Source organism: Pseudopodoces humilis, chromosome 24, assembly GCF_049639895.1.
Source record: "Pseudopodoces humilis isolate 2021_Gansu_Grassland_sample_001 chromosome 24, ASM4963989v1, whole genome shotgun sequence".
NCBI lineage: Eukaryota > Metazoa > Chordata > Aves > Passeriformes > Paridae > Pseudopodoces > Pseudopodoces humilis.
In genome coordinates, this window is record NC_142223.1 from 3,442,282 (window position 1) to 3,465,396 (window position 23,115).

Here is a 23,115-nt window from a genome sequence, read left to right on the forward strand (position 1 = left end):
CTCGGCACTCACCGGGAAGCCCCAGTGGTGAAAAGAGCGGCCGCTGACCGGCATCGCTGAGAGAGCTTTGCGGGCGCTGCCCGGCAGAGCTGAGGGGTCGAGCCTCTGAGAGGGTCCGGAAAGTCCCGGCGGGCCGGGGTTTCCCCGCCGCCCCCGGGATGACGCAGCCAGGCCCCCCGGGGGCGGCCGCTAAGGGCCGGAGCCGGGTGTCCCGTGCGCAGTGCCGCCGCCCCGCTCCGACCCATGGCTCCGGGCCGGGCGCTGCTGCCCGCGGCGCTGCTGGCGCTGGCGCTGAGCCCGGGACCCGCGGCCGCGCTGCCGTGCATCGCCGAGTGCCCGGCAGGTAAGGGCCGGGCCGGGCCGCGATGCTCCGGGCGCGGCCCGCGGTGACCGCTGTGTCTCGGCCCGCAGGTACTTTCGCAGCGAGCGCGGACTGCGGAGCGGGAGCGTCCTGCCGACCCTGCCCGGCCGGCACCTTCTCCAGCTCGGCGGGAAGCGACGGCTGCAGAATGTGTCGGCAGTGCCAAGGTACCTGCGGCGGCGCCACCCGCCCTGCTGTGACCTCCCGTGGCAGCGCCGTGCCCGGGCTGGCACCTGCCCGGCGGGGGGACCCGCCGCTGGGCAAATAACGCCGCGCGTCCGCCGGGCTTCTCGCTGAAGCCGCCAGCCTGATTTTTGTGAAGAGCAAAGGCCCGAGCTTTTCCTGCACCATGCCGGGTATTCTGTAACCTAGAACTCGTTTTCCCCTTGCAGGACTATTTCAGTATTCAAAAACGTGTTCCTCAACGAGTGATGCTGAGTGCACGTGCAAGGAGGGCTATCGCTGCGGCGGTGATGGCTGCACCTACTGCACCCGAAGCTGTGGCGTGGGCCAGGAGAGCACCAGAAACGGTAGGATCACCTTTCCCCAGCAGCTGAAAGCCCCTCTGCTTCCTGCATCAGACACACTGCCTCTTGCACAGTGGAGAAGCAGATAGAGGAAAGACCTCTCAAGATAAAAGCTGCCGCCGCTGCTAAACACTTTGCACGGTGTGTGGAGTAAGCTGAGGAGGAGACAAACCCACCACACTGAGCCCTACTACAGCTCACATCATGCACCAGCTGGTTCCCTTTGCATGGCAGCTCTTTGGCTGCCAGCATGAGGGAAACTGTTCTGGGAACTCTGGAGTTAGGCCATGGTATGTGGCATCTTGCACAAATCAACTGACTTTGCAGCCAAGTACTGAACTGCTCTGGGGCTGACAGGGGAACACCTTGCATATTCAGAGCAGCTCATGAAATAGTAATTCTGACATTGTACAAGCAGGAAAAAATAATGTTTCATATGTTGTGTCTTAAATGCTTGTGCAATTTTACCTATCCTTGTCTGCTGAAGGTTGCCAGACTTGCCGCAATGGAACCTTTAATGATCAGCCCAATGGCTCCTGTAAAAACTGGACAATGTAAGTAAACTGAAAAAAGAAAATACGCTACAGCTATTACTGGACACTTGACTGGAATTTAAAAAACTTTTTTCTGTTTTGCTGTAAATGTCCTTCAGATGCTCTGGAAACCAAGTCCTGGAACCTGGAACTCCAGCAAAAGATGTCATTTGCAAACACACTTCAGTTAATCCCACTTTAGTCACTGCTGTACCTACCACATCTCTTGAAATTCCATTTTCTATAACTGTGCCAGGTGAGTCACTATGGAGGTAAAGCATTATGACCTACTTAAATATACTGTAGCTCGTTCACTTTCCATTTAAAGCAAAAATCCTTTCTTCTGTGTATTCCCAGTGTTGCAGACTGATCCAGAAGCAGAGTGGGAGACAAAGTTTTCAGTTAATTCAGTAGAATTAACAGTAGAATTTTGTTAATTCTCTTAGAGAATGTTATTTATTTCTTAGGGAAGACTGTTCAGACAGACATGATCAGGATTTCTCTCGCTGTGGCTGGACTGTCGTGCATAATGTTTCTGCTGCCTTTGTGCATCTGCTTCAGTGTCTGGCAGAAAAAGAAACTACACTCTGTCTTCAAGAAAAGTAAGATAAATACCCTCTTCAGTTTTTCTTTTTGAAACTAGACAGAAGTCAGGAATCCAGGTTAAGTGGATTTCAAAGGTAGTTGCAATAGCTTTGTTTTTTTTGGCCTTGTAAGTCAGAAGCAACTGAAAGGGAAACAGTTTTGGATATTTTATTGCAGAAAGCACTGTGGGTGTTAGGTCAAGTGCATGTTTAACCTTAGAAGTGAAGTATTTGTGAGAGATGAAAAAACTCAGCTGAGCTTTGCTGCTCCAGTTAAAGGTCAGTTCAGTTTATTACTTCCAAGCATCATCCTTGGCCTGCGTGGCTGTAACACTATTGAGTTCTCTCTGCTCACAGAGAGTACCCATGGCCTGGAGTGAGTGTCTTGGAAGTCTGGCTGCAGTAGGAGAGGGGACATCAGTCAGGCTGTACTGCTGCAGAGTCAGCCTGAATCCAGCACTGCCCTCTGAGAACTGCTAAGTCCTGGGCAAGCTCAAGAGTTCAGCACAAAGATGAAGCTGATTTCATTCAATGTAGTTTTTAGATGGTTTGTTTCGTTTTTTGTGGGGTTCTTTCTCCCTTTCTCTTATTTTCCCCTGCCCTAAGGACAAGGTCTGAATCTTCTAGTGGAACTCTAAATACAGAAGACCACGGCAGTCCAAAAATCTGTTTCCTTCACACTGGTCTTCCTTTCAATGCCATGACAAACAGAGCAACAGAGGCCCTGCTGAATTAGGGAAAACAAAGTATGATAAATTAGCTTTATCAGATGTACATTCTGTAGAGAAATAATTTCAGATGATGGAATAACTTGGAAGATGTTTTCTTCCTGGCATTTATGATTGAGGGGTGGTGAAATAAGATGGCTGAATAAATGAAACAGAAAGGGGACATTTGTCCAGTTCTGAACCCCTCACTTTAAGAAACATTGAGGTGCTGGAGGGAGTCCAGAGAAGGGCAACAAAGCTGAGGAAGACTCTAGAAGGTAAAGTCTTTGAGGAGTGGCTGAGGGAACTGGGGTTGTTTAGTCAGAAGAAAAGGAGGATCAGGGGAGACCTTGCCCTCTACAGCTCCCTGAAATGTGGCTGTAGCCAGATGGGAGTCTGTCTTTTCTCCCAGGCAACCAGTGACAGGACAGGAGAACAAAGCCTTAAGCTACACCAGGGGAGGTTCAGGTTGGAGATGAGGAGGAATTTCTTCCCCAAAAGGGTTTTTAAAGATTAGAACAGGCTACCCAGGGAGGTGGTGGAGTCACTGTCCCTGGAGGTGTTCAAGAAACAACTGGACGTGGCACTCAGATCTCTGGTCTGGTTTACAATGTGTATGGTCAGAGGTTGGACTAACTGATTCTGTGATTCTGTTCTTTTTCTTCAGTGCACACACCTGAACAGTCAATTCAGGAAGATGATGCCTGCAGCTGCCGCTTCCCTGAGGAAGAACAAGGTGAATATCAGGACCCTGGCAAATCCACAGAATTCAGAGATCTTCTGGTGAACTAGAAATTGAACTAAGTCAGCCACATTTGAATTTTCTTTTAAAACACAGAACAAGAACCTGTTTATGTAAATAGAGTGGATGTCAGCTTCTGAGTGTTAGAGCAGTAAATAGCCAGCCACTGAGGAAAAAGTACTATTTTTTAATATTTCTTTAAAAAATAATAAAAAAAAAACCTCCAAAAAAGTTTGCTGGTTTTCTTCCTCTAGGAGTAAGGATATTTCTAAGGAGTGGTTCTTGATCTACATGTAGAAAGAGGTACTGCATTTAATAGCTCCAAGTGCAGAATAGTTTTCTGGTCCCTCATTAATGCTACCCGAGCCATAATTTACATGCACTCCAAAAGCATTTGAAGCTAAAAAGGAGATCTGTAACACACTGCAGAGTCACTGGTGACACTCATGGTACTTTTAGTACTAGCCATCCTCTTGGGTCTGGAGCCACAGCTCCTCCCAAAGTCTGGCCCAAACCCTGAAGCCTTGGGATTTGTGTGTAAATACAGATGGAGCTCATTTGATCCCATCAGCCCTGGATACAGACCCCTGGCCTCACCACTGCACCCCTCCTTACATTAAGGGGAAAGGAAGCCATAAAAATCTTGTGCTGCAAAGTGTTCCACAGCAGCATCTGCTGTTGTGTTACACCGATTGAGGGAGGCAGTGGAAACACTGAGAGAAGCTGTGGTTGACTTGAGCTTAGAAACAGCTGTTACTGTGCAGCTGAACTGCACCACCTTCAGCCCTACATCATTCAGCTTTGATCTTTTAGGTGATGTAAACTTTATGTACATTGCAGCTGTAAGTGTGCTATCTTTGTGGTGCTATTTTTGTAACTGAGGTTGGAAAGATTTTAACATCAGACACTGTATCTGTCTCTCTGATCAAATACTGTTAACTTTGGTCTTGAGAAAAAAGTTAAAATGCACATTTGAGTCATGGCATTCGCAACACCATTTTAACAAAACTCACATATTTTACATCAGTAAATACTATTCAAAAATAGAATGAAAACACACCAATATGTGGATTAAGGGAGGATTTCCCCCTCTCTGATTTCAGTGCAAGAGAAAACTATTTTGCATTTGAACAGTGACAAGCTGTCTCTTCATTCAGCAGGTTACAATAGCAGATTATTTTCACCAAGCCAGACTTACACATTCTGATAAACTTACATACAAGTAAATATAAAATAGGAAGTTTAAATAGTGAGAAAATAAGTGCCATATTGTGAAGTTTTTATTTTTACCCCTAGCTCAAGTCCTCTCTAGTGGTATTTTCAACCATGAGAACCGAGTAACTGTTATGTCAAAGTCACAAACTTGAAGGCATGAAAAGCCACCAAACTATTTATAAAGTTCTCTATTTATAAATCAAAGAGTCACCTTTGCAGCATTGACTATATCTTAGAACAAGAGAAAAATAATAGTTCTGCTTGTCATCAATTTCCAGTCCAAACATAAGGTAGAGAATTAATTTATGTGTCCTGTAACTCAAAACAGTTGGTGTTTTCTTCTTGGAAAAAATGACATATCAGCTGGAAATTTACATTTTTTACTAGTAAATACTGCATATAGTTTGAAATATATTTTGAAATGCTTCAAATAAAGTGCAAACCCCTTTTTCTTCTATAAATCTGCTTAGTGACCAGTGGGGACACATTCCTCCAAAACTGGAGTTCTGGACTGCTTCAGGGAATAGTCATTCACAGAAGGCACATTCTGAATAAAATGTTAGAAACAACCTTCCTTTCAATCAAAAATTAATTTTGATAAATAATTATGTGGATAATCTTACCTGTGAACTTCTGTCCTTTGGGAGTGCTGAGAGCTGAATTAATGATGAACAGATTTTGTTGGCACAAACATCTGTTGTCAAATGTGTGCAGATGATACATTTGCATTTCACAACGATGCATCACCTGGCCACAGAAGCAGCACAAGAGATTTGCTAATTTGTACTTCTTTGAAATACTTCAAATACATTTAAAAGCAAACATGTTTCTAAATAAGAACCAAGGAAAGACTGGAAGATACCATATTTTGAAAAGTGAAATAAATTGTGGTACAGTTGCAAAGGGAAGATCAGGGCACTACACAGTGTGCAGTTCTTGCTCACTCCCCAAAAGATTTGGCAGTAGAGCTGTGGTCCTCACAAAACTGAAAATAAATACAGGTCCTCACAAAACTGAAAATAAATACAGGTGAATTCATCTGTTTTGCCACCAAGCACCCAAGCAGGATATTCCAATTCTTAACATGAGCACCACTACAAATACCAAGATAGTGCTTAGCTGTTTTCAGATTTATACCATATTCAAATCCTATGAATTGTGGCTGTCTATAAAAAAATCAAATTAGAGCCATAGAATCAGGCACTTCCTTGAACATCATTCATACTTGTGTGGTGTGTAATTTACCTTCACTGTGATCATATAGAACAAATGTATTAGAAGCTTGCTCCCATTTTAGACCCCTCATAAACAGATATTTAATAAAAAAGTACTAAAGAACTTGCTTAAATCTTCCTTTTTGTTATGTTTGTAGGAGACAGCTGTAAAACCACTTCTGGCAGTATGCTATGAAAATGCAATAAGCAGACTCTTCAATTAAGTTTGTTAGGAAGCTTGCATCTGCAAAAAAGCCACATACTTGGACCTTCATTTCTTCATTTTTAAGTTACCCTTTTGTCTTCTGAAAAAAAAAGTCAATAGCAGGCAGTAAAACTTGAGTCAAAGGCAGATAATATGACCAGGGGCTACTATGCAAACCATGGAAGCAGAAATGGTATCAGTGTGCAATTTTTAAAAATACTTTGTTCTTTGCTTTTACAAAGTGTTACATTGTAAAATTTAGGAATCATCAGTGACTAGATTAAAAGAAACACTGCAATCACAACTAAATTTCTATTAGCTTCCCTGATTAGAATTTGTGGCTGAATTTGTCTGTTTTTTAACACAGATGATAGAAGCCTTCCTGCCTGCATGTGAAGCACTGTCAAAAATCTTTCATCCAGGAAGAGTGAATGGGAAAAAACTGCACTGTATCTTTTACTATTGCTAATTAAAGCAGAAAGAAGCAGGAAATCCTGGCTGTCCATAATTCAGAAGAAGGGTTGTGAAGAAGAAGGTTTATTTGGCAATGACAAAGAGTTGATAGATCATGTGCACCTTGGCTTCACAGGGAGCTTTTATTGAACACACAGGTTGTTCAATACCTGAAGAACAGGTTGTTGTGAGCTGTCGTGGTTACAGAGAAGGGAGATGGAGTTTAGTGCTGGATGGGGGTGGCCAAGCTACACCACACACATCCTCACTGGGGTGTGGGTTTTGGGCAGGAAAAGCTGGGGGTCTGGAGCTGGAGGTTGCCTCACTTACCAGAGCAGAGGGACTGTCCCCAGGCAGCTCTGGTGACCTCAGTTCCTCTGCTGCTTCCCCCCTCCCTCTGGACTGAGGCTGTGGGGCTGAAGGGCCAGCTTTGAGGTGCTGCTGAGCCAGCAGGGCCAGGTGGCACGAGGTCAGCACCCCAGCAGGGACATTTCTTTGTCCTCAGCAGTGGAGAAATGGCAGCAGGAGCAGCTGCAGAAAACCGAGCTCAGTGAAGTGGCTACACAGCTCTGATTTGAACAACAGAGCTTCTGGGGGTTGTTTGTCTCTGGTTTTTGTTGTTTTCAGGCTGGGGGGGGGACATTCACCATGGGAGCTCTCCTCCCCATATTGCCTTTGTTTCCCAAATACTACATGGAGCAGGACAGAGGAATGATCAGGGCAAAGGCAGAATTGAAAGGAAATGTCTGGCAGTACATTTTTTTTGTTCCCTATGCTGAATAACCTTCCCTTTTCTAGATTTTTTGCTATTAATACAGCTGCTGTTATTGTGTGTCTCATTCCACTGCTTTCTGGTGTTAGGAAATTGTTATATCAAACCATAATCTCTCCTTTATTGTCCCTCCTTCACTGGAAGGGGTAGAGGAAAGAGAGAGGCCTATTTGGAGTTTAGTTCCTTGCTGGTGTTAAGCTCAGCACACCCATTCATGTACAAGCAATGCAGATCAGTCCTTCCAGCTGGCCCAGAAGATCAAGTACATCCTGAGCTCCCCAAAAGAGGAGCAGGCAGCAGGTCGAGGGAGGTGATTCTTCCCCTCCACTCTGCCTGTGAGACTCCTCAGTGCTGTGTCTGAGTCTGGGATCTTCAGCACAAGAAGGAGGAACCTGTTGGAGCAGGTCCAGAGGAGCCCACCCAGATGCTCCAAGGGCACCTCTGCTCTGCAGCCAGGCTGGGAGAGCTGGGGGCTTTCACCTGGAGAAGACTCCAGGGAGACTGAAGCCTTTCAGTACTTAAAGTTATAAAGAGGGAGAGGGACTTTGTACACTGACAGTGATAGAACAAGAGGGAATAGTTTTAAACTCAAAGATTTAGTTTAGATGTTAAGAAATTTTTACTAAAGGAGTGGTGAGGCCCTGGGAGAGGTTGCCCAGAGAAGCTGTGGCTGTCCCATCTCTGGAATTACTCAAGGCCAGGTTAGACAGACCTTGGAGCATCCTTGGAGCATTATCTATTGGTAAGATCCCGGCCCATGGCAGGGGAGTAGAACCAGATGATCTTTGAGGTCCCTTCCAGCTCAAATCATTCTGTAATTCTATGGCAACATTTTAAGTGTTCTCTGCTTTTTGTGCATGTCTCTTTTTTTTGACATTTAATTTATTATATAGCAAGCAAAATGGAGCTGGGAATGCCCTGATGACTCTCAAGCAGCCCAGGTGGCTGAGGATGAGGTAACAGGCCAGATGCAAGCTTTTTGAATTTCCATTTGTTTTTCTTGGAAATCAGAAAGTGTCCTCTTAGCCAGACCATGCACAGAGGCCCAAGTGATGTCAGCAGAGTTCTGAAGGCATGGAAGAAGGAGAAAAATTCTCTTTAAAGATAAGTATAAGCAGAGGAGCCTGCTGCTTTTTTATTCCTTTCAGAACCAGCACCATTTCCTGGCATCGTTAGTGGCATCAGTCATTAAAATCATGGTCATCACACACCTTGGCTTTGTAATTTCTTGCAAGAATTGTGTGGCTAAGGAAAGTAGAAGGTTCATAGCAAAAGGGTTTCTGTTTCTCACCTCCCTCTCCACCTGTAGGAACAGGTATTTCTGTGTCTAATACTTCTGGATGACAGAGACTCTGAAACTGCAGTGGCTCCTCTAAAACATGCAAATATCAGATAAATTTTTAAAGCAGAAGATGATTTCTTTTTTTCAGTCTTTCTGTCAGATCCTTCACAGGACAGAAGCACAGTCATCTCTGACAGTTGTTCTGATACTGACACAGATGATACAAAAACCTTTGTAGGAGATGGCCCACTCCAGTGAGACAGCACAGGAAATACCAACAGGCAACTTGCACCACTCCACTTGACTTTTGTCACCTGTTTAAAAGTCAAGGTAAATTTCATTCTTAAAATTACACAAAGTCTTGTTTTATTACCAAGTGTCACCTCGTTTCCTCTCTCAGCCAGGCCTCAGGGGCTGTAAGAAGTTCTCCACCCCACAGTTTGTGTGTTAGCTGTGCATCAGGAACAGAGAGCTGAGCACAACAGCCTTTGGATACTGTCACTGCCCTCACTGTAACAAGAAATTTTAATACAATCTACAACAAAAATGGAATTTCCCTCTGCCATCCATTTAGCAGAAGTTTGTTGTGATATCACCTACGCTGTTTCACCTTCTAGATCCTGGGTGCCTGCCAGGTCAGGTATCAGACTATACTGAAACCAAAGTGGATGGTACTTTAACAAAAACCACCACCTGAACACATCCTGAAACCAGGGAAGATCTCTCCTGTTCTAAGCTACTTGGTTTAAGAAAATAAATTAAGTTTTATTTGATTTGGCAAATGGGAAATTGCACACACAGACACCTACTTCAATTTAAGGATGACTTATCACATAGTGGACCTTAAACCTGTTATACCTACTCTCAGTTTACACAACCCAAACTGAAAGAAGCCCCTCAAAACTGAAATAAAATATCTGAGTTACTGTTTAAGTCAGTTTTAAATTACTTAAGCTCACTTTTCTTCTGCATACAAACACTTCAGCAGGTTTAAAACAAACCAAATTTTGGGAAAAAAAAGAAGAGGAAGGTGTGTGGAGAGGTAAAAGAGACAATGTACCTTTAGTTACAACACTATAGACTTGAGAAATATTTATATTTAAAAAAAAATAAATCTTTCTAGTATTCACAGCATTGATATTTTGAGAGGTCCATTCAGAACAAGCATGAACCATTTCACCTGAAGAGAACACTAAACAGGCCTGTAAGCAAGCAAAAAGGCAAAACAAAAAACAAGGTATCGCACTACTTTTAGTCACCTTCATACAAACTTTAGAGCAACTTTGAAAAAGAACACAATTCTAACATAGATGTACATACATGCCTAAACCAGTATTTACTGGAGTATCTAAAGGATAATCTATTCTTCTTAAACTAGAATGGAAAACACTGTGAACAGGTATTTGAAAGGAATGGTGGGAAAAGTACATTATTGACTTCAGAGAAGCTGCCCATGGCAGTTCAGCACCACAGGTGTCTGATCAAGCCACAATCTCATCACAAGGACAGAAAGATCCAAAATCCCACATCCCCATCAACATTATCAGTGTTACAGGCATTCCTAATAATGCAACGTTTTGACTTGCTGGCACACCTCAGTACTTGTATTACCTTAGAGAAGGAGAAGTGTAAGCACAGGAAATTCTTGATGGCTCCATCAAACTTGAGACTCTGAAAAGAGGAAAGGAAGCTGCTCTTCTTCAGCTTGAGAGTTAAAGGATTTAAGAAGCTGAACAGGCACTGTGCTCAGGAACCCCGTGGATGGGACAGTAACACATTCTCTTGTCACTGCACCTCTCTGTGCACCGCTCAGGAGGGTGGGCTATGATCAGAATCCCTCTCACAGGGAGCAGTGAGGCTGTAACATGTAACACTGATTAAATCTACCTCAGGCAATTACAGAACAGCAAAAAGATTGACTGTGCTGTGGCAGTACTAATTAGCTGACCTTATATAGCTTTCTGCACCTTCTTCCAGTCATTCCTAAGGACACATAAAGAGATCATCATATAAATAAAACATGAATATGGTGGCAGAAACAAGCACTAAATGGAAGTAGTTTTGGAGGCTTCCCACTCTATCCCAGTTCCACATATGGTGGTTGGCAATGGATTATTTCTTTCTAAGCATAAATCCTGAGTGTCTTATAGGGGATTTTTAGAAAAGCTACATGGTCTAGACTTTGTAAAATTATCTCACTTCCTCAGCTGAAAAGGCCAAGGGTAGAGCTGAGCAGTAACAAACAGCCAGAAACACCTCCCCATCACCCTCTTCAGCTTGAGGAGGATTGCCACAAGCACTAGTGGAGATATGGATGTCATGAGCAGGAACCACTGAATCATTTAGGTTGGAAAAGACCTTTAAGATCATAAGCAACATCTAAAAGTTAGTTGGAGTGGTGTTCTTTGCAAAGATCTGCAGCATTTTTTCTCCTTCACCAGAATATAGTCCTGCACATTACAGGACAGGGGCTGCAGAGCTGGAAACAGCAGCATAAAGAGAAAATACAGGACAGTATTTTGAGCTTGAATGAGCTCATCAGATATATCCTTTCCTGGTGATACAGGCCCTAAATCTTCCAAGCACAGCTGGATCTTCCTTGTTTCCAAATTTCTGTAGAAAACTCTGCTCAGAGGTAACCAGTTGGTCCTGTCTGTTACAATCCTGACTCATAAAAGATGCATACATAGCAAAAGAGTAAGAGTATCCAACTAAAGACTGCTCTTCAGAACCCTCTTTTCATAAATATGCCTTGGGAATTGGAAAGAGGATTCTGATCCCATTACAGCAAGAAGCATTCAACTTGCCACATCAAAAGACAAAGATCTGACATCTGCTTCCTTCACCTTTGTTAATTCCTGCTCCTGTTGGTCACTCCCATTCCCAGGGACAGTTTTCTACCCCAGTCAAGATCAGTCAGTGATCACAAAGAAATCAGTTAATGCTTGCAGCAGGAATTCTTTGCTAAACTGGAACTCAGCTCTTAAACAGTGAAGATCCTCCACGGCTGACTGCCAAGGAACACACATTCATTTACAAAACAACCTTGAAAGAACTGTTTTAAACCTCAAGTTGCCCAGTGAGACCTATGCCAACCCTCCCCCGTTAAATACACGTATATGCCCTGAAATGTGAATCACTGAGCCTGCAGAGATTCCATTTAATTAATAAAAAATGTGATAGCAAAGGATTAAAGGGATTATGCAGCCAGAAAACACAGTAAAAAAATTAAAGTGTGCTTTTGTGTGCCATTCATTTACTGCCTACGCTAAGTGGACGACAGCTAAATGCCAATGATTATTAGCATTCCTCTTAATTAGTCAGTGGCTGCTGCTGCCCACACACTGAACTTCTACAGAACTACCTGAAATTTGTCCTCTGATATCAGCTATGGATATTGGAGTGGTAAGTAATCCCAAGCCTCTGTGATAAAAACACGAAGGACATGGGTACACCAAATGTGAAAAGCTAGATGGAAAAAATTTTTAAAAGCACAAGGATACCTCTGATAAAACTGTTTTGTTCTACCACCACTGTAGACTAAAGTCCTTATCCTCTAGCTCTTTTATACAATGAAACAGGGCAGACAGTAAAACAACGAACAGATAGTAAGATACTACTAAGTTTTCAATCAAATTATTTGTAGTAAGAAACTAATAAATCAGAGTACCATGCAATTAACAGAGTATGAAGTAGCCTCAGGCAGGGAAATCCGGAAGGTGATTTTTCTGCCTCGTCCATCTCTTGCAATTTGCTGCTTTACTGTTTCTGCACTTCTTCACTTTGGGCCAGCAAAGTACAAGACAACAGCCTGGCCTGCCCACTCCATCATCCAGACTAACAAGAAAATAATCAGCAATGAATTGCTGCTTCTCTTTTTGACATTAGTAGTACCAGTTTTTTTAAAAATTGCATTTGTAGCACTAGGAAACAGAAATGTTAAGCTGGAATTCATTCCTTTAAATCCTCAGCTAAATAGATGTCTGTGTAGGCAGCCTCCAGTACAATAATTTGTTTGGAAAACCCCTCAATACTCTACTTAAAAAATAATGGATGGTGTAAGTTTAAGAACAGAACAAGAGTGAAAAATATCATAGTATGCAGCAATCACACCTATTTCTGCAGCAGGATTAGTTTGATAATATTATATTACAACCTAAATTAAACCTCAGGAAGACTGTGCTATCATTTTAAAAAGAAAACTACAGCATGGACTGCTGATAAAACTGTTGAGGAATACATTTAGTGCAGCCTGCTTGGAGTGCAGCTGCAGTGTGAGCTGCAGGTTGAGCTCTGGGTAGTGGGAGCCCAAGGCAAGAGGCAGTGAAGTGGCACCAACTCTTTGCAGCAGTGGTGCAGGTGACACCCAGAGATGAAACAGGAGCTCAGGAGGAAGAGAGAGGGAAGGTAAATTAGTACATGAAATGGAGCAAGGTGTAAGAAAGGACTAACAAAGGGGCTGCTACATAAAAGCCCTATGAAGGCCAAAAGCCTGCAGAAAACACCTTAGCTCTGATTTCAGAGATTTAAATGACATAAAAAAGGCAGATCTTCCAAGCCTCTTATGGTGAGAACAAGCCTTGATTGCTTCTAGAAAACCCAGGACAGCAAAGGTTATAGCAGAAGGAGGACAATGGCAGTAAAGGGGAAAGCAGAGCAGATCACACCACTCTTCATGCAAGATCCACTCCTGGATAACAACTCTGTCCTGTCTGCTTTGCTTTGATCCACACTTTGCTGCTCCTTAGTAGGCTGAGCCTCCCATTCAGTCCCAGTGCCTGTGGTGAGGCTGATTCCTAGCAGCAAAGCTACTCAAGAAAAAGCAATGTCCAAGGAATAAAAGGTATGGGTACTTCCTCCACAGTGAGAAGTCACTCCATCATACAAAATCATTCTTCAAAAAACCAAGTAAGTGTCGCTTAGCGGAGAAACATGTGCACATGCAAGAAGGCAACAGAAATAAAACCTTATTCAGAAGAGAAAAATGAAGAAAACCCCAAACCCAACCAACCAAACACAGCGACTGCCCTCAAATCCAACCACAAACACACACTGACATCCCCAAACACACACACCAACCCCCCAAACCCAACAAAACACACACTGACACCTCACAAACCCAACCCAAACACGCACACAGACTCCCCCCAACATAAATACACACACACACCCCTGACTTCCCCCCAAAATCCAGCCAAACACAAACACACTGACTCCCTAAACACACCAACACTCCCAAACCTATATACCCCCAAATGCAACCCCACACCAACCTCCACAAACCCAAATACACATCAACACCCCAAACAAAAACACACCAACACCCCCAAACCCAACCAAACACACACAAACACACTGACCCACCAAACACACATCAACCCCTCCAACACAAACACACCAACACCCCCAAAACCATCCATACACACTGACCCCCCAACCTCACCAAGCACACATTGGCCCCCCCAAACACAGCCAGCCACACACACCCCAGCCCCCCCAACCCAACCACACGTACACAGATCCCCCCAAACAAACACATCCACACACCAACCTCCCCAAAACCCAAACACACATCCCCAGCCCCACAAGCCCAGCCAAACACACACCTGACCCTGGGCTCTCCCCACCCCAAACCCCCCAGGTCCCACAGAGGCTCTGCAGCTCTGGGCCCTGTTCCAGCAGGACACCGAGCTCACCTGGCCCTGTTCTTCCCAACACCTCTCTGCCCCTACTCCCCCACCTCAGGGAGGAAGGATTGAAGTGCTGGCTAGTTCAGGGCTGATTTGGGCTACTCTGCATTATTGAAATATTTGTGCAAAGGTTTTACCTTGAGAATGTCTCACAACAGAGTTCTTGGTGACAAAGAAACCCAAACTGGAAAATTTTACCGGTTCCAAGTGCAGCAGTGTTACAGAAATGGGTGTGCTGGACTGATGAAATGAGAAGGATGGACAGAGCTAAGAAACAGCCTGTGCCTTTCAGCAAGGCTGCTCTGTGCTCCTTTCTGTGATGACCAGTGCAATGACCAGAAAAAGGAAATAAAGAAGTTTTTATTTTGCTTTTATCCAGATCAGAATTTCTTATTAGAGCTGAACAGATTATTTGGGATACCTTGGGATAGCAGGTGAAAGGTACAGAGAAAGTTCCAGCATTGCTGCAAATGTGTTCCTCTCTTTCCTTACACACTCTGCTGTCATAATTTCAGCTTTAAAAATAAACTGTAATTGCGTAGTTAGTTCCATTACTTTGTCTTTTGTGAAAGAAACCTTATTTCAGGATCTGGTTTCAGCTCCTCTGTTTGTGGCTGCGTTATCCAGAACTCAATTCCCGTAAGATATTGACGTGCTGGATTTCCAAGTCTCAGTCATGCCAGATTTACTTTCCTTCACGTCAAACAGTGTGAAGGTTCAGGTTGGTAATTCTGCAGTGCTGAGAGGACAGGGGAATCAGGGACCAGTTTGTCAAGCTTCACTTGGAGAATATACCCAGACTACAGTGGGCCAGCCCAGCAGGCCAAAGAGCAAGAGGGTTTTTTCCCCCTCAAACTGGTGGAAACTATACTACAAAGGAGCAGTGTTTTGGCAGCTGTGATCCCATGCTCAAGAATTTTTAGGCCTTGCCAATTCTGTAGCAAGATAAAACATCTTCAGGGAGGCCCAAGGACCCATCATCTTCATCACACAGGGGTGTGTATCCAGGCAAGCACATACTCACCTACACACCTTGAACACAACTCAGAACAAGACAGCCTAGGTCAGAACCTCTCAGACATTGAAAGAAATTCTGAAGATTAAATACTCCTATGCATACCCAAATATGTCCTCTGTGGTGTTACCCACATGTGCTGCCTTACAGCTCACACACAGTGAGCAGAGGAAGCATCTTCAAAAAGAAAGTTATGGTTAGTTTTTTCCTTTGGTTTCCTTATTCTCCAAACAGGCTATTTTCAGCACACATTAAAAGGCATAGGATAAATAGGGCAATGTAATTTGGTAGCAGAAAAAAACACCTTATTGCATATATGATCTCATGAGGTAGCTATTTCAGTATGCAAAATAAATCTAATAATCATGTTATGTAGCTGAATAATCAGCTAAAATGTTAAACTTTAAGTCAAGATAAACTTTTTAGGTGTTAATGAGAACAGGTATCTGCAGTGACAGCAAAGCAAAAACCCTCAAACCCCTATACAATAGACCCTACCAGAAAAGTGAATAACAGTGCAAATGTTTCTCCAGCCAACATGTATAACTCATTGAAACAACACTTTAAGTTAAAAATGCTAGTAAAATTCAAGGAAGAGATGGGTATTTATACAATAACAAGCTCATCTGGAATTACAGTGCCAATACAAAATCATTCTACTGCACACCTCTCTTCTTATAAACTAAATTCAAGCCAAAATTTTACACTAGAAGTTATATTCTCTGAAGAAGTCCCTCATACAAATGCTGCTGGTAAATCAACACCTTCTCCAATTCCTGGTTTTGCCAACTGTCACAATATTTGACTAATAAAAACTCATGCTTGCTTTCCATAAAGTACTTAGTAACAGGGGAAAGAATTGTTGTATTGTAGATTATATTTCATCCATACTATTTTACACAGAAGTAGGTAATTTTTGGGGATGTTTGTGATTGGTTTCACTGACTCTTATTTTTTTTTTTTTCAAAGTTGTCTTGGCTTCACTAGCAACTTGCTATTCATGAGCCATCATATTAATCTAGGAATTGTTTCTTCTGATCATGAAGGATATTTATGATAAGTTAACATATATTTAATGCTTAGAATTTTCTCAGTAATTTACCTAATCCTACTACTGTAATTTATTTATCTACTGCTGCCCTGAGGCACTTGAAAGGCTAAATAAACATAAATAAGTACTTTGAAAACTTTCCCTACAAACTATTGCAGAGTTTCCAATCAATTTCCACGTTCTCCAAGTGCTATTCCCATTGACTTCCCTCTCCCATGGATCCGGGGCTTTGTACCTTTGTTGAGGATGAGCTGTTTCCTTGCTTGGCATGATGACGTTGGCACTGTCGTCCGAGGGAGATGCCTTTGACATTTTGGGAGAGGAAAGAGTGTCTAAGTGACAACTTCAGACCTAAGCAGAGGCAATAAGCTGTGGGCAAGTTGCCCAACTTGAGCATGACGCACCTCATGATGGCTCTAAGAGGCTGAGTCTTCCTTGAGAAAAGACAAAGGACAGCAGTTGCTGGTAATGCTGCTTCATTAGCTTTCCTTGGAGGATGCTTAGAGTGAATATTGCTAATACCATTGTCATTGATAGTTCACTGAAGGAGAAGCATTTGTACAGAGCATCCAGCACCAACAGTGAGATCATGCATCAAATCAGACCTAATTACCGTCTGCAGTTTTGGAACGAAGAGCTGCATGACTCAGATGAGGAGAGAGAATTCCTCTCTTGCTACTTAGCTTTCTCATAGGGAAGCACAGGGAAAGGGGGAATAAAACATATTAGGTTAATTCTGTAGAGAAATTCTTTTGCCATAAACACTCAGCTCAGCAAACAGAAATCCAGAGAAACAGGATTTGTAGTTCACATACCTAAAGCATATGTTCAATAGTCAAGACAAGTCAAATACCAGCCCTCTCTGTGCACACAGGGAAGTTTAGAGAAGTTTAGGCTGGCAGGACCTCTGCAGGTCCTTTCCCACCACCCCCACCTGTGCACTCAGATCAGAGCATTTGAACTCACACAGGGATGCCAAAGGCTTTATCAAGCTTAGTTTTGAAATTCTGCCCCATTCCATCCTTGAATCTATTCAAACCTGATTAGACACACTCCTGGACCAACTGTTCTGGTTGGCCCTGCTTGGAGAGGGGGATTAGAGTATGAGACTTCCAGAGCTGCTTTACGACCTCAACCTCTTTTGAAGCCCAGGGTGTTTCTGGACACTCTGTTAGCCCACCAAGGGGGGCCTGCTCCCCTTGAGTTAGACCTGCAGCACAAATACTTTTGTTCTATATGACTGATGCAGACAATCTGAAATTAGTCTTAGGAGGCACAGGATGTACAATATAAAAATTAATCTTTGTCAGGCAATGCTAATAAAGGAAAAAGATGAGAAGCAGGTAAGTTTACACCTTCTGCAACTTAAACTTACCATAAAACTCAGCATAAGGAAACAACTTTAGTAACAGTAGTTGGATTTCATGGCATTTTAAAGACAAAAATACTTGAGAGGCAGAAAAGTAACAAACCTCAATTTGCTATGAACAGGCATTATCTTCTCACCATTGAAAGGAAAGAATATTGCCATAAACTTAACTTTTACATTATTTTTCAAGGCTCTGTACAGTTGGATATGACACTGCATAGAGAATGAAGGTGAGGGACCAGTCCAGTCAATCCTTGCTCTGTGATATGATAAATCAAAAGTAAAGAAGACAAAATACGCTGGATGGAGGGAAACAAGGACTAAAGTGATGAGATGACATAAGGCAACTCCTGTGTTAGCATTAGGCAAAAGCAAAAGGCAAACAGGGGAAAAACCTTGTTAACATACTCAGAATTAAGTAGTTAGTTCCAACTGAAAGAGAAGATAAGTGAAATGGAAAACAGTCTTCCAGTCTACTGAGGGACCTGTGTTTAATATCAACCAAAGTAGTTTATATGTACCAAGAAGTCTCCAGATGGAAGCTGTGCTTCCTCTGCCAAGACAATTCTCTAGGGCACCATTGGATGAGGTCTTCCCAAATAAATAGATGTGAAGTTCTGCAAGGGGGAGCAAAAAAGAATTAAAAAATTGAATTCTCCTAATATTATCTTTGTAAGTTAACAATATTTTTTAACTCCCTCTCTTCTTTACTTTTTCTGGCACAACAAATACAAGACAACACATTCATCCATCTCACCAAAGAGAGAGAGAAAAAAAAGTGCATTTCATATCAGATGCTTTGCGTCAAGACTGCTAAGGCTCATAAATCAGCTGTCTCTTGCCCTGGTCATTTCAACCAACGTCTGACCCTTTTGTTAACTCATGATTTATAACTGAAAGTTACTTTTTTTTTAAATGCCAGATTTATAAACTTTACTGTGCTTGGTTTGATATAATATCCATTTTGTACACCAAGCTATAAGACAGTAAATTTATTGTCTATGAACTGTTACCTTGAAAAATTACATCAATGCAAAGTGGTTTCCATTTAGAATCAATGGGCAATAAATTCATTGGATTTTTTTTGAAGGGGGGAGAGAACATGATGATATTTATGAGGTCATGAGTGGCTATATAATGGGTGAAACTGGGAGCTGAGGCTACAGTTAGACAGGAGTTCTGAGTTACAGGGTTAGACACAACAAAACATCCAACACAGCAACGATGCATAAGCTGATACTTTGCTGTCTCATTATCGTCAGCTTCTCCTGTCCTCTCTTATCTCTGCCCATCATCAATGCCAGTGAGATGTCTTATCAACACTCAGGTAAGTCTTTTGATTTTAATGGTTATCATGCAGGGGCTGGAGCAGTAAAACCAGAAAAGCAGCAGGTGTGCTTTCCAAGGGGCCTGTATCTGTGCTGCTCAGCTGCAGGAAAAGCAGGAATGCCTTCAGGACACCAGCAGCATAAGGAACCTATCAGTGGGTGCTGCTCTTGTACAATGGGGAGGTTGGGTGCTCTAAACAGTTACTCCTGCTGCTCTGAGATCCAGGAAACAAAAGTATACATTGAGGAGAAAAAGGTATCTGAGCCTTACAGCACTGAATGCGAGCTGGTATTCAGTGTCTGAGCATTATAGGCATTGGGTAACTTAAAGAAACTTGGCTGTACAGTTTCTCCTGTTTCTACCCTTTGAAATGAGCTATTTTGTGTTTAGAAAGGGGGAAACCTATTGCAAACATCAACAACAGGCAAATCTCTCTTATACTCGTAGGTACTGAGAATGCTATTTGTTGGCACTAATTCAGATTCCATTCAGCCCACGGAAAGAATAAATCTTTGCTTGAGAAAACAATGCTCAAAGTTTGAAATGGCTCAGCAAAAATGCACAGCAGAATCTGGAAGGTTACTGTCATGAGACCTGACTGGTACTGGAAGACTTTCTGAAATGAGTTCTGAAAGAACAGGCAAACCAACCCAAAAGTTATTGCATAAAGTTGACTACTAAAAAGTGGCTGCTCTTACCTGCTTTGCAACAGCTGTTGTGCTGGTTTATAGGTATCAGCAGTCTCCAGTCCGCTTTGAAAATGTTGGGCTCACTAAGCCAGCATCTTCTCAAGCCTTCCACAATGTAATTTGCATTTACAGGTACCCCTGACTCAATATGAGTAATATCTGTCACATCATAGCTGGCTCTAATCATTATTGCATTAGCTTCAAGACACTGTGCTTCTTAGATCTTCTTTGCTAATATAAAAAGTCTCTAGGAGTAGAGAAGACAGACGATGAACTCTCTTAAAGAGGGTTAACTTTGGGCTTGTTTATTTTCTTGTTGTTTTATTTTTAACTCAAAGCACATTTACCTGTTAGCACTGCTCTGCTTTAAAGAATAATCCACGGCCAGAGATACAGATTCGTCTCCACACAGCACTGGAAATTTTTTGTATTCTTATTCTGAGTCCTATAATGAAATCCCCACTGTCCTTAGCAAGTGTCCTTTTATGCAGTGAATAAACTAATAACATGCATGTCCAAGTTCTTCAAGTTCCTGATCTTTGTGCAAGCTTGGGAAATGTTGGGAGATTATTTTCAGTTTATTTTGTTACATCTCCATGTGAGGACCTACACAATCACCCATCCCTGCAGGTCAGAGCAACTGAAACTCCATAGAGTCACCTCCAATTACAAAATTGTATTCATCTACACAAATAGTGTTTGATAATGACACCCTCTGGTTGCCCACAATTTTGGATGTCTGATATATCTATATTAGCAAAGATGAAATTTACTGCTCAGATTACACAAACCCAAATTACCTGGAATACAGCACTGCTAAGGGCTTCTGTTGGCAACCTGCCTTGGGGCACATGCTAGCCACAGAATTCTAGATTCTCTATATGCAGAGATAAATTAATTCTGCCAGCTACCAGCAAGCTGTTGTGTTGGGAAAAGTTGTAACATCTGTACTGGAACACACATTAAATGAGAGATGACTGAAATGCACCAAGAAGCACAGCTGCCAAAATAAGTTGTAAGTTTTCCTACCTTTATTCCTGCACTTCCACACCTTCTATTGGATTTAGTAATTGCAAAACTGAGCAGGTTAATAGGTCTTGAACAGGAAGTTTTGTCATTATTCACAGGAAAGCTGCAGCATAGGAACTAGTTGGTAAAGGAAATGAACTAAAATAAAATTTTAAAAATTACATACCAGTTTGGGCTGTGTACTGGAAGGATGAGGTTGAGTACCTCAAGTGACAGAAGGGGCTACTGTTGGTCAAAACCTTTTCTAACAAAGCATCTGCCAGAGAAATGAGAATCTGAGATTAACATCAGGAAGGTACCTTTTCTCAAAGCTTCGCAACAAAAGGAACACAAATCCAACTATCCCCTATTATAATTAAATAAGGATGGATAGTTGGTGCTTCCACAAAAATATTCAACAGGTGGGATCAGAAATCACCTGAGACAGACTGAAACAGGGATGCAGACTCACCCTATGCCTGTTTCTGTCATCTTCCATTGGCAGCTGATGAAGATTCGAGGTTAAACCTGGAGAGGTTGGGCAGCCTCAGAAGCACCTCCCTGCTCCAGTTCCTGCCAGAGCTCCTGGGCACACTGGCTGAGGACAACAAAGCAGGTGAGAATTTACCACAGCAGTGGGAGAGTGCCCATGGTTTTCACCTCCAGCTTCCACAGATATCATACCCCAGCTCCCAGGTATTTGCTAAAATACAATGTTATGGTATAAGCAACAAACAGCTTTGTTTCAGGGACTTTGGGGAAACCTGCTGAGCAGCCATGCCTGCAGCTCAACACCACCTCAAAGTCTCCAGATGAGCGCTGCAAAACTTCCAGATAGCAAAATCAGGGCAAGAAGAAGATTGGCCTAAGAGGAACTGGCAGACAGAACAAAATAGCAGTCTTAAAAAACATCACTACTTGCAGAAAGTGCAGAATCAATAGCAATGGATGGTTTGGGAAGCAATAGTGTTACCCTTGTACATTCCAGCCCAAGACCTCTGTCAGCTATAGCATTATGGCATGTGAGAATTACTTGCTTAATTCAGGATTTCTAAATGGTAAAACATTTCACTGTGTCTCCCCTCTAACAGGTCTTACCCCCAGCAACTACAACCCAGAGGAAAATATCAAAGAGGTAAGTAAAGGACCATCTGTCACTGAAACAAGGAAAATAAGACTTTAAACTACACAGAATTGTTACCAAGATATCATTTCAGATCCAGAGACTTCATGAACAGTATAGACTAAAGTAGTATGCCAGTGTTCTTGAAGCTGGAATCACTTAGCAGTTAGATAGGCAGGGGAGGGGGGAAGAAATGGAAAGGGAAAAAAACGAGAGAGCAAGTAATCCAGATCATTTAATTCTAAACCCTCCAAATTTTTTTCCCCCCTAGAATAACAGCTAACTAAAGGCCAATTTTGAGCTTTATCAGCCCAGACACCAGCATTTCCACCACCACACCCCCAGCACAGGCTACACGGTATTACCAGATTTATTATGAACCATTATGAGACAGGGATGAGTTTTAGTGCAACATCTAAAGCAGAGATCTCACTGGGCAGTCCCTTCCTTCCCCCAGTCAGGACACAGGGCTGGGTGATCAGGAAGGGTGGGGGCAGTGGAGAGTGTACTTTCCCTCTGGGAAGCACCCAGCAGTAACCTCTAATGCTGTTTGATTTCAGACTTTCTATGGGAATCATCCTCGAATTGCTTTTCTGGGACGCTTCTTGACCAAGGACAGGAAACAGTACAAGAAACGTGGGAATCTTTCTGAGTGCTTCTGGAAATATTGTGTGTAAACAGGAAACCCCCTGAGTGGCTGCATAATTTATACAGATGTCTGAAAACATGTATATAGATTCGCTTGATTTAAAACAAGAATGAAGAAATACGAAGGCAGCGCCGAACTTTAGACTCTATGCTACTTGGAAATGAATAAATTCTTGATGTTTTGCAATTATGTTGTGATCAATGTAGTAATTTCTTAGAGCTAAGCACAACAGGAAGGAAGTAATGGGAGGAAGAGACAAATACACATCACAAAGAGAACTTGGGCAGGGGAAGCAAAATTCCCATGGGGTTCTGTGAAAACTCCCAGAAGAGCTCAACTGTGTCTAAGTCCAGAGGCAAGGGGACTTTCTCCTTTGTCACCTAGATATAGATATAGATTGGGGTCAGGCAGAGGGGTCACTGCTGCATTCCCTGAAGATGCTGAGCAGGTAGGGGATGACAGCTTAACAAAGTTCAGGCCCCTCCTGCATCCCCAAGGCACCCCAAAAACAATCAGCACATATCAGGATCAAGCATCTGCTCCCACCACTGCTGGAGATGACTCTTTCTCTCAGTCACTTGCAAAAAGACCCACAAG

The 23,115-nt window shown here is 42.7% G+C and overlaps 2 protein-coding genes across 2 annotated transcripts; both read left to right on the top strand.

Annotated features, from left to right (window-relative positions):
• Nucleotides 1-3,626, top strand: TNFRSF9 (TNF receptor superfamily member 9). The gene is made up of 7 exons (XM_014257189.2): nt 1-343; nt 412-528; nt 754-891; nt 1,376-1,442; nt 1,541-1,677; nt 1,889-2,023; nt 3,380-3,626. Exons 1-7 carry the CDS (start codon nt 244-246, stop codon nt 3,502-3,504), a joined length of 819 nt encoding a protein of 272 aa, XP_014112664.2. The 5' UTR covers nt 1-243; the 3' UTR covers nt 3,505-3,626.
• Nucleotides 3,627-18,842: 15,216 nt separating this feature from the next.
• UTS2 (urotensin 2) lies at nt 18,843-22,546 on the top strand. Its single transcript, XM_005528321.3, has 4 exons — nt 18,843-19,047; nt 21,252-21,362; nt 21,838-21,881; nt 22,430-22,546. Exons 1-4 carry the CDS (start codon nt 18,945-18,947, stop codon nt 22,544-22,546), a joined length of 375 nt encoding a protein of 124 aa, XP_005528378.3. The 5' UTR covers nt 18,843-18,944.
• Nucleotides 22,547-23,115: the final 569 nt, after the last annotated feature.